Source organism: Branchiostoma belcheri, unplaced genomic scaffold (genome assembly GCF_001625305.1).
Source record: "Branchiostoma belcheri isolate BF01 breed outbred unplaced genomic scaffold, Haploidv18h27 scaffold2, whole genome shotgun sequence".
Taxonomy (NCBI): Eukaryota; Metazoa; Chordata; class Leptocardii; order Amphioxiformes; family Branchiostomatidae; genus Branchiostoma; species Branchiostoma belcheri.
Genome location: NW_017803490.1, coordinates 3,671,462 through 3,683,626, shown reverse-complemented (window position 1 = coordinate 3,683,626; position 12,165 = coordinate 3,671,462). Strand labels below are relative to the sequence as shown.

Below are 12,165 nucleotides of genomic sequence, written 5' to 3'. Positions count from 1 at the left end.
ATCTTTGCTGTTTGAGTAGAGGAGATACGTTTGATTGCACCGCTGCATGGACCTCTATGCGTCGGCGCCAAGCATTAAACCGCGCCGCGTCACAGACAACTGCCCAGCAGAGGTCATTCCGCTGACATTGAGCTTGCACTAGATCCCGATTAGTAACGATCACCACCCCTCGTGCCTCCGAATGTCAATACGTAATCCAATCATCAGGGATGCACACTGACGGGAAGGCAATCTAGGCTCAAAATCGGATGGAGTCGTCCAAACTATGGAATCATCTAAAACGCGATATGAATAGCTTGAAACTACTTGATATTGGCAAGCGCTAGTCGGTATCTTTGAACTTTAACCATCGATGGGCTTCAGTGTGACATCGGCGCACATGATATTGCAGCCGAAATGTCTATCGCAGCCAGGAGGAATCTTGCTCTTGGCACTAGTCTGTCGTCCATGATCAATTTTGGACGAATTTGTAGGAACAAAGAAGACGGCATAGAAAATATAACGTGACTTGTAACCGATACTATGTTCATCTAAGCGCCTTATATGGCAGAATCAAATTTTCTTGCAACGGCACTGATATTGAACGACGCATCCAGGACCATAAAGTCACACAGCATGCCAACATTCAACAGGTTGATAATATTTAGGGAATTTTTATTTATTTTGGGCAATAGTATTAACTTACCTAGGTTTGCAAAATATGTTAAAAACCGCACTTAATATTTAGGTTTTACATAGGTTTCATGATAATACAAGGCCCTGTATAATGTCGTATTTATGTCCAGACAACATGTAGGCGAACGTCTTTCGTTATTTCAAAATAATCCCATAATACTCCAGAAGTGTCCTATAATACTTTTCCTAGAAGCTGAAAGTCCTATAGATAATGCTTTTCCTAGAAGCTGAAAGTCATGCCAATATTATGCCTAAGATATTTATATTTGGGGTAGGCTTTAATGACAAGGCGGTGCTATATGTTTTACACGAATGCGCAGTCAACATATGGACCAGTATACGATAAGCTGTATGATCATTAATTCTGCCATTATGTTACCAGTGGGTATATCAACTTGGAATGGACTATAAAAGGCATCAAACTGACCACAACGACATGATAGTGTGCTATCAAAGCATGTGAGGGGAATCATATCCAAGCGGTTCCAAAGCAGTAAAGGGAAACGGAAGCAATCATCAGGTCGTTCTCCTGAACCCGGGTACACGCTATGTCCTTGGGAAAAGCACTTTCCTCACTCCGCCCAGGTGTAAATGGGTACCTGACTCCGCTCGGAAATGTAAAAGGCGGTACCTCACATAAGACTTAACTTGTTGCGGCAACAACGTCAAGCAAGCAATATGACCTTTAACTTTACCCTTTATCTTATTTAATATCCCTAATCAATAACATTTACTTGGGTTGGATATCCGGTATCTGTATTTTTTTATTCAAGATTTATCAAACAAAAATGTGGATCACAATCCTGGCACAATTTCAGGTTACACATGTACGTTATTTTGTATACATGCTATGTTTGTGTTTGTTAAACATATTAGTAGTATTTTCAAAAAAAGTGTCAATGAAAAGAAAGAGTAAAAAAGATTCTGACACACAGAAACGATTGTGCTTCCCCAGCGACGCTATGTGACAAGGTGTCCCACGTAGTCAACTGCTCTTTCGTGTCGGCCTATAACTTTGATGAGATGTCAGTATTCCGTGGCAGACCTACACTAATTGCTGCCGTTCTGGTTGCCGAACCCTGTTAAAGGGGACCTGACGTATCTGGGGTGATGTGGTTATACAGGATGAGCCGGGGCACGCGTGTAACACAGTTTCGTGACACAGTAACCATGTGGTTCCCCTCCTAATCACCAGATAGCTCGTTAACTTAGCTCATCATGGCTGCGTTTTCATCGACAATGGCCGGATTATTGCTATACATGATAATTAGAGTGGGTGTGCTTGAATCGGGGTTTGGAGGTAGATACTGAGAAAAAGGTTGAACAGAGATGCCACATCTAATTCAATTTATTTTCTTTCTAGTTTTGCTGAGTAGGGTGCATATTTGTTGGAGTCATTGTCCCTGTCTAAGATGGCATCAAAGCTTGAAACATTATCGAAATTTTCCTACGACTTTGTTTCAACTACACATAGACACACACACACTGTTGTTATAACCAATGACTGATTATCTCAGGAGGAAAGTTCATCCAAGTTGGTATATTGCATAATGAAAATTTAACTGTTCTTAAAGTTACAAAGAAATGACTGATGGGGAATTTTGTACTGACTGTCTTTTTGCTTTTGTGGCACAAGTTGTTAGAATATCTCACCTGTCTCCGCTCCTTCTTGTCCGATGTCTTGCTGTGTATAAGCCCGGTGGCTCGGCGTTCACCCTCCCGGTAAATGTTGTAATATTAGCTCTATAAATACTCCCAACCCGGAGTTTCTCTGCCACACTGATGATGTAGCGGGTTCTACGGTCAGAAACCTGAAAAGTGTCGGAGACAGGCTGGATCCTGCCCGTGGAAAGATCTATCACAGACACGAGATTGTCGGAAATGTGCACATCCTGTATGTCGAGTATGATGTACTCCGTGGGATGATAACACCGAAGGTTGATGACAATGGAACCACTGTATGTGGCTTTAGTTACATCCAACCTAAGAGTTAATCTGTATTCATAAGGTTGAAGATAGTTTGGAAGCCGCTGTTGTTCCCACGGCTTTTCCTTGTGGATCTCGGGTGTTGGGTCTGTGAAGGGTCGCGAGGGGTCTCCCGGCTCTGGCTTTAACACGCTCGGTGGCTTGTACGACTTTATAGGAAGCACGATAAAATACACAACTCCTCCGAAGGCGCCCAGAATGACAAAAATGATACAGAAGACTTGCCATCTTTTGATGGTATAGGCTTCCTCCGGGATGGCCACCATCTGCCCGTCCTCATCGAGTTGGTTGACGGGGTCGATTCTTGGCGGTGCCTGCCGAGCTACCGGGGGTAGACCGTCGATAGCGATTTCACAAATCCCGTCCCCCATACTTTGTCTCCAGGAAACAGCCAGGGTTGAGCTTACCTACGAACTGATCGTACCCAAAAATCCGCAGCCGTCGGCCGGAGAATGCAACGTAGCTGGCCATCATGGGATTCCGTCCATTGCTCAACAAGCGTGACCAGAATAGGTAGGATCCGTAAGATCTGTAAAAGAAGATTCCTACTGCAAAATGGACTGGTAATTGCGGAGCTAATTTGATCTCCACGACACGTAGCCACTCCGGGAGGCCTAGACCAGTATCTAACCATCTTTTATCTATCTTTCTGGCAACGCCATCAGAACGTCAGCGCGCTTTCTGGAAAACTGAAGGCTTCTGACGCCTCACCATTGACGTCCGGCCGCGTGGGAACCACACCACCTCCTCAGATTGCTACAGCCCAACCATTTTCAGCCTACGAATCGCCCACCGTGTCCTCTCATTCTCCACACACCTACAGATTAATTGGCAAGGCATCAACGACGGGATCTCGCCATGAAGCGTCGACGTACGTTTGAAAAATCCTTGTCTTCGGGGCAGGTCGGTACAAGAAAAGCTGCGTTACGCCGTTTAGACGGAGACGACCTTACGCCCAGAAGGTTGATTGAGCCTGAACTGCAGCTGGTTTGCCGTCAGGTGGGGATTCACACAAACGGGGATCATCGTCTGTCGAGTGGTGCTGACGAGATTGCCAGAGGAACGCCCGGTGGCTCACACGAGGAGGTAAGGAATCCTGGGACGATCTTCGGCACCTGCATAGAACACGCTCCAACACACCTCATTATGCCATGTCCACTGATTTGGATCAACTCGCAGATTTGGGTAGGCAATCTGCGAAGTTTTGCCTCCGGCTAAGCAAAAGATGGTCCGTTTCAGCAGTCTCTAGCGTAATACATTCCGGCAGAGCTGCAGACATCTGTGTGCAAGCCACGCGTTCACAAACACTGCCTCGTCGCCAGTGGCAGTGAAGCCAGAAAAATTGCGCACATGCGCAATATGCGAGCCCCTAAAAATCGACTGCAGACTTTGAACGATAGAGGTGGCCCACCTATCTTCACATGATGGATGTTTAGCACTTCAGCTGTCTTTATTTTGATGAATTACTAGGTGATAGTAAAACTTATTGCGGGGATTCGTCTGGCTGGGATTTATTTTCACATCAGGTATACCCACGTCCACGTACTTCATAGACCACGTTCCCGGCTAATCATGCACTGCCCTAGGCCTAGAGCGACAACATTGTAAAACTACAAGTAACTGTTTTGCAATCGTATTTCATATCTTAACATCTGCTTGCGTACATCCGTAGAGTAGTAATATACTACTAATATTATAAATACTATACTGCAAGTTCATCCATCTTGGCTTATTAAACCAAAAATGAATTTTCATGTTATATGTTTTTTCGTTAAACACTTAACTGATACTAAATCGCTAATGCTATAATAAGCAAATACTGTAATGTTTGATATGTTTTGTTTACAAGTCTGCTTGCAATTTTCAAATTGTTTCAATACAAGATTTCTACTTGCATTGTTAGTTTGAAGAACGTAAGCATACATTTTACGATTTATTAGCGAAAGCAAATAGTAGCGTCTCATAGAATGTTACCTATAAAATGCAATCAAACGCTAATCATCTCTTGATACATTAGTCAGAAATAGGCATTTTAACATGAGAACATCTTTAGATGATTATTGAAGTGTGAACCGTAAAAACTCATTATCCAGTCACGGCTGATTGGGATTCCAATAAACTAATTAGCATTATTGCCTGTTGATTGGCTGCTGTTCAATGGAACGATCAGATTACAAATGTCTATGAGAAATTTTTTTGATTAGCATAATACAAACGACAGTAATGACAAACAGGATTTACCGCTTTTATTGATTTTTTACTTTTTCTTCCCTTCTCTAAAGCCTTTGGGCCCGATTAATGCAACAAATTAATGTTGCTTTTACTGGAATAATTACTACTATATAGGTTAAGTGCCAGCAAGAATGTACTGGAACTATGCCTTCGTTTGTTTTTAAGTATTTGATGATTTTAGTTAATGGGAAGACTTATCTGGGTCCCACTACATTTTATGTGAACAACACGGTTACCTTGTTTAACATGTTTAAAAATGTCATATAGCTTACACCAATAGACAGGTTCAAAATCCAATGAACTGTCTACTAGTGTCGTCTCTCAGTACGCAATAGGACCAGGTAGCTTTCCGGGGCTAAAAATAAGACCCAGAGCTTTTCCATAGATGTTAACCCCTGGGGAGCTACTTGAAACTGGCACTAAGTAAAGGACATTCCATTTACATCTAAGTCCATCCTACGTGAGCTGAATAGTAGTATGAGGATTATAATACATTTCATGCACTCTGCCGAACAGACCCTGCCTTCTAAATACTCACAGGAGCTGTAAATGTAGTTTTCATCCATGTAACCTGACAATTACCTACTCCTAAAACAGCAACCCTTTCACCTGAGTAAAAACAGCGGGTATTATTCTCGCGTGGGTACAATAAGTGCAGTTTCATCTCACTGGGTGACTTAGACTGGCCTGGTGACACTCTAGGCGCCGCAATCTCCGACGACAAATCTCATCCAACACGGCGACATCAACCTCAACCCACAGACGTGACGCCCATACTCATCAAACAGCCATTTCCCCTACGTTCCCAGCAATCAGGGATCCCTAATTGAATTTTCAAAGCCGGGGAATAAGCCGTGGTACAAAAGCAACGATTTGATGCAATTTCGTCGACGTCGCGATATCACGGAGATTGACATTTGGTGTTAGAACTAGATTCTTCAATTTCTGTTAGTAGGAATAACCTTGATGAAATATATCTTAGAGAGAGCCAGAGGTATCAAACCTAATTAGTACCGCCGGGAAGGAAGGGTAATCAAGTACCTATTGATTGATTACCACGAGACCTTCCAACATCCTTCTAGAGGTCGAGCTGAAGTAGTCTCTTTAGGATCCTTGAAAAAGTCTTCGCATAAAATCGATACTTTTTTGCTGTTGCTTAAGATGACCGTTTTGGGCCAAGAGGTTGTCTGGATGTCATTTTCCTTCGTACCTTGAAGCCAGGATTTTATTCTGATAGGGCTTGAAAAGCATCTATCTGGCGTACAGTGTTGTATTAGTGTAACAATAGTATGACAGAGGCTTTACATGTTACAATAGTATGACAGAGGCTTTATATGTAACAATAGTATGACAGAGGCTTTATATGTAACAATAGTATGACAGAGGCTTTATATGTAACAATAGTATGACAGAGGCTTTATATGTAACAATAGTATGACAGAGGCTTTATATGTAACTTTTAGGCAACGAAATATTGATATTTGCAACTTTCAGCTGCAACGCTATGAGTTATTATGATGCTCTTAATCATAATAACTTCCGGTCTTGAGTTACATATTTTAATTCCCAGTAGTAGCTGATACAATGTTTGTAGACCAACAGAGTGCAAAAATAACTAACAAGGAAAAGAGAGAAGACTTAAAATGAAATTCTTGTGTACCTAGTTCATAGACTTTAGTTGGTAGATGTGACATCAGTGTGCATGGGAAGTTACCATGAACAGAGAGGTCAGTGGCAACTGATAAATCAAGTTATGAAATACGCAGAATCAATCCACGAGTACTTTATCCTGAAACTCCCCTATAAAAGTTGGACGATAACGTTTTTGTCGATGATGATCAGATGCACCAGACCCATCGACTTTCCATTCTGTCTAACATCCCCGTTCCGCCTCAGGTCGTTATGAAAACTCTTCATCCTTTATCATAGAACATGCCAATACGTCCTCTTACATTAGACCCAGTCGGGCAAATAAAACTCAATATCAAAACTCGGCATGAGCAGATGGACGGGGGAGGGAGATCTCGCTGGCTAAATGATTTGGCAAGATCCCAGAATCCAGCAGTGGGTCCCTGTAGTTTGCTCAGGCGTGTCTGTATGGCGACTTTCCAGAGAGAAATGCAGCAACACTCTGAACAAATGAGAAAACGACAACCATACCCCTCCCACATGTGTACTGTATAATATAAGCCAGGGTAATTGTTATCTATGGGCCATGTGCAAGGTGACTGATGGCAACTGGAGCAGACTCCGAGACATATCATGGCTGATTTCAAAATTGGCCATCTCCAATTCACCACACGTGCACGTCTCTAGAGAAAGCCAGGGTTTGAATCGTCAGCATTGGGCAGTAGAAGCTTGAATCGTAATCTTGCTAGAAGTTAAGGCATCTAGGGATCTCAAGGGAGGAGTTCAGCGTCTTGTCTCATACATAATGCAATCCTCCACGCTTGATGATCAAAGGGACCTTTTATAAAAGTACGGTGGGAATTCCAGCACAATTGTCTCTGAGAATCAATGCCACCAAATAATGACGCACCTACAAGTAAAAGTGAAGAGGCGTTTTAATACCAGAGGGATGGGTGGGCGACTTTAGTCTGAAGTTATGGATTGTAATGCTATAAAAAATATGATTCTGTCCTGACAACGATCAGCTATAATGATGCGTGTAGTATAGAAGGATCGCACCTTTGTAACTCAACGTGGTGTTGCAAGTTAACTTTAAGTATTCACTTTGAATAGCGAACCCGCTGCTTAAGTCCACATAATGTAGGAATTATGCTGCTGTGCATCTTTTCAGCACATTCGTCACGTCGGAGACTTATCGGATTTTCTAACAAAGTCAATTATGCAGAAGGGTTAGCATGAGAAACCGGGCGGCGCGGAAGGCTGTCAAATTACAACACATAAATGTTTCCCCTTTACGTGACCAGACACGGTCGGAAATGGGAATAAACGACGTTTTACTGGCACTAGGAAAAGGACTGACTCCAGGCCCTAAACAGCAAGATATATTGCGTTATATAATGTGATCACCGTTGAAACTTTTATGTTTGCCGACAATGCCTCGTAATGTTAAAGAACGCCGGTGAAGGAACTCTCGATGTGATCATGTAAAAATAAGCTGCGGTATCTTTATCTTTTATGGTCAAAGAGAAGTTGAATGATGACTCAATTACACCATACCTATTAAGGCACCCGTAAGTCTAGTAAAATCACTTATTCCTGACTGAAATCTAAATAGGTCATAATTAGGAGCGAGAACGAATATCCCAATGTAGATAAACGTTACGATACATGAGTATCTGTGAACGTATCATGTAATGGTACATTTAATGAATTAAAGACGTGTAGATAGATGTTGAAGCAAAGTGAAGGTAGCGGTAGCAAATACTCTTTTTTTTTTTCAAGATAAACTCGCAACCTCTGAACGGTCTTCCAGTGAACACCCAATGATCCCATAGTCGTTTCGTGATTGTAGTGGTCTTTCTGTAATCTCCAAGGTCACTCATTCAATGATTTCTCAACTATCTTACCATCATCTCCAATGTTGTGGAATGATCTTGCTGATCTTTCAATGACCTTCGAGGTTCTCATATGATCGTATAGATCCGTATATGATCTATGCCTAGATCTTCCAGTGATCTGTCAACTATCTGTCAATGATTTAGAGTGTTGTGTTACTGCGGCAAAAGTATAGAGGAACATGGAAAAGAGAGAAGGCTTGCTTGGTATATCTCAAAGTATGGTTGCTTGGTACATCTCAAAGTATGAGGATCTGCAATTATGTATAAAGATCTGTAGCTTTGCTTAAGTTTGAGTTTAATTATTTTCATGATCTTTCAAGGATTTTCATGTATTTCTCAACGATACCCATTGTCCAATAGCTGTTTGTCGCTCGTTGGCCCTCCTTCTTTTGGCAATGAATCCTCAACAAATCATATGAACATCTCTTCCACGTCTCCCGATTTATATTGCCTCACAGGAGCACAGCTGATGAATAGATATGGAATATAGATAACTGTGATATGTGACGGATGGAAACGATACGCTTCAATTTGCGGAGATATTCGGGTCATGTACCTTTCAGCATCTCTGAGGTGCAGATAAAAACGGACGTATTTTCCTTCTGGCTAATTCATAGCTGCAGTAAAGCATCGTGATCATAGGTGTTCAGTGATTGATGGAACCAATATAGCAAACCCTCGAGAAAATATGTAGGTACTAACGGATTCATTTTTTCGAAGTCACACGTCTTTTGTGTACGTTATCTATGACTAGTGGTTCCCCACAAAGACATAATATATTTCTTACAAGAAATAGCTGGCATCTTTGAAGGTCTTTATTTTGTCGTAAAAGCGCTTTTATTTCGTTTTATGTTCACATGCCGCAGCGGATTTGTTTAGTGATTTAAAAGGCGCGAAGGGAGGCAAAACATCTGCGTCTTGTTAGTTTTTACTGTCATGCTTGGTCCATGAGAAGTTCAAGAGCCGACAACATTAGTATTGATCCTTTTGAAAACCAGATAGTAAATTCGTTCATGCAAACGAGCCAAACTTGGTGAGAAGTTGAATGAAGACTAACCAGTCATCTTTGAAACACACGTACAAGAAAACACAGATGCACACAAACGCACATACATGTAGGTACAGGCACAGTCGGTTCGCATTTTTTTCACATCGCAAATTCCCCACTCGCTATGCTTTGAGGTTTACCTCGCCTTGACAACTGTAATAGGCAGCATTTTGATAGCCTAGGGGGATGCATTCCTTAACATAGAACCGTTTTAGTGAGTCCCTAATATGCGCCATTATGATATCGATTTTTGTTTCCTGCTAAGGCTTAGTGATAACGTAAGTCATCACAGACCACTTCTCAAAATATCCTTCTGTCTCTGTCTGTACAAAATGATAATTTTCTATTGACAATTGGGGACAATAGAATCTTAGGTTGGCGCCTTTGTGTGTGTCGTTTCACATCTTAATTGTTTATATACTTAGAGTTGATGGTCGATAGGGACTTCCAAATAGACAATTAGTTATAATTAAGCCTACCTTAATGTTACCCTTAAGTCAAGTAAGTCAAGTAATGTTACCCTTGCCATTGCTGATTGGATTTTTATTATGGTATACACCATGTGTGAATCTAGGTATTAGCTTTTTTGAAAAGAAGGATTTAAACTGCGAAACTGTAAAACTTTAAGTTATTTATGATGCTAGTCCGAATTGAACGATATGTCAAGTTTCATATTTCCCTTTTTACAACAATAGCAAAAAAAAAATAGACCAAAGGGATCAGATAATCCCGGATGAGACAAAGAAACGACAATCTCACAGCCCACGTCTTACCTAACCTTGGAATCAGAACCATAGAGACGCCCAAACCCCCCCGTTATCATCTAGCCCCACAGGTGTTTTAAATGTATGTCTACTGTGACCTATTGCCGGCGCCTTACAGACAGTCATCCATTATACTGAGGCTCACAGTGACTTCTTCAGCCGATAGACCTGCTCCTGTAACAGTCACATATCTAGGTCTGCAGAGCCGATACATGTTTATTTATGATTAGTACACGACTAGACAGATGGGTTTGGGGAGGATGGAGGTCATGCCACAACAGATATGCCTTCATTGTTAAGGGAAATATTCTAGACTTCTATTTGTGCTCAGTCCCTTTCAAGTGGTATGCATCTTTCATACTTAGACAAGCTCAACTCTCCCTGTTGTCTAACTCCATAACCATTAGAGAATTTTGAGCCAAAAGAATACTACTACTGTGAAAAATACTTGTATCAACTTTACTTGAATACTACTACTAAGTTTACTTGAATACTGCAACTATACTTGAATACTACTACTAAACAAAATACTTGTATCAAGAAGTAGCAAGGTTTGAAAATATCTGCATAAAAGGCGGCTGATATCTTAAGTCCCTGTCACACATTCACGAATTCGACCTCCCGAGCACTAGACGAACACCCCCGCAAACATGGCTGGGAGTGGGGCGGCTGGTACGGCTGGTGTTCTGCGATGTAGCCTACTATTTCAACCTTTGATGTACTGTTAAAACAAGCAGAATTTAGGTCTGCAACTTTCATGCCTATTCAGGCTCAAGCAACTTCCTTGTAGCAAAGTAGCAAAGTTTGAAAAAAATTGCACAAAAGACAGCCGAAGCCTTGCGTAACTCAGTGATGAACCGACAAAGGGAGCAAATTTTGGCAGAAGCGACCAAAGATAAACGGCGGAGTGTAACAAAAGGTGATTCGTCCAGATATACCACTGGTAATGGACGAGTCTGTGAGCCATGGTAATGAGGTTCAGATAATATCTGTGTTGGGGCTATTGGAGTCTGAATCCGCAGTTAGGGTTCATTATCAACGCTCTGATGCATCTTTACAACTGTGCAAAACAAATGGCACTCCTCTTATCCCCTCATAATTCAACCCGTCGGTGGGAACATCTGTTGGAACAGCATGAAATTACGTTGAGGTTCCTATCAACGTCTGATCTACTCATCCGTTCGTTATGTGTTAAGAAGTTTCTTCAAATTAATGACTGGCTTTCCAAGAAGTTAGTAAAATGAATAGTTTCTGAACCGCTATACAACTGCAGCATATATATTACAACAGACCGATAAACGTTGTGCATATTCGTATTCAAGACGTATTCGTATTCAAAACTCAAACTTGTGTGAAAGATTTAAACGATACTATTCAGCTAATTTACTGTAAATTGGTTCCCATGTAAGTTACTAAGACTGTGACTAATCTACAGTTATATACGTTGTAACGTATACACACTTGCCTTGGATGATGGAATATGTGGTTCAATATATAAAATATACAAAAAGTCAAACTTTCACAAAGCTGAAATATATAGCTGATTCCGGCCCATCTAGATAGCAATCTGAATATCAAAAATATAAACAGAAAACGATGTATTATAGCTAATGATAAAGAATAAGGAATAATCTGACACTCTGTAATGTAACATAAAAGTAGATAATAATCAAATTCTATTTAGTATAGACGAAATATAAAAGCATAATAGAATTCTGCCTTCAGTTATACATATACAATCTGTTTTAAACAACCGACCTAGAACGCCTGTATTTCCCAGATAAGAACGGCATCAATAGACAATAAAAAAGAATAATTCTACACTGTAATGCGTATACATCTGTTCGTTGCACCTGTAAAGAAGTGATCATCTTGCCAACAAAGGATTTCTACACAATTCTTCAACGTACTGCCGTCAAAATAAGTATAACAA

The 12,165-nt window shown here is 41.1% G+C and overlaps 1 protein-coding gene across 1 annotated transcript in view; it reads right to left on the bottom strand.

The window, feature by feature from the left end:
- The window catches only part of LOC109468583 (aminopeptidase N-like), a 40,608-nt gene extending 37,576 nt beyond the window's left edge, over positions 1 to 3,032 (bottom strand). The window contains exon 1 of the mRNA XM_019766875.1: positions 2,329 to 3,032. Within this exon, the coding sequence (XP_019622434.1) occupies positions 2,329 to 3,032 (704 nt within the window). The remainder of the gene's footprint in view (positions 1 to 2,328) is intronic.
- Positions 3,033 to 12,165: the final 9,133 nt, after the last annotated feature.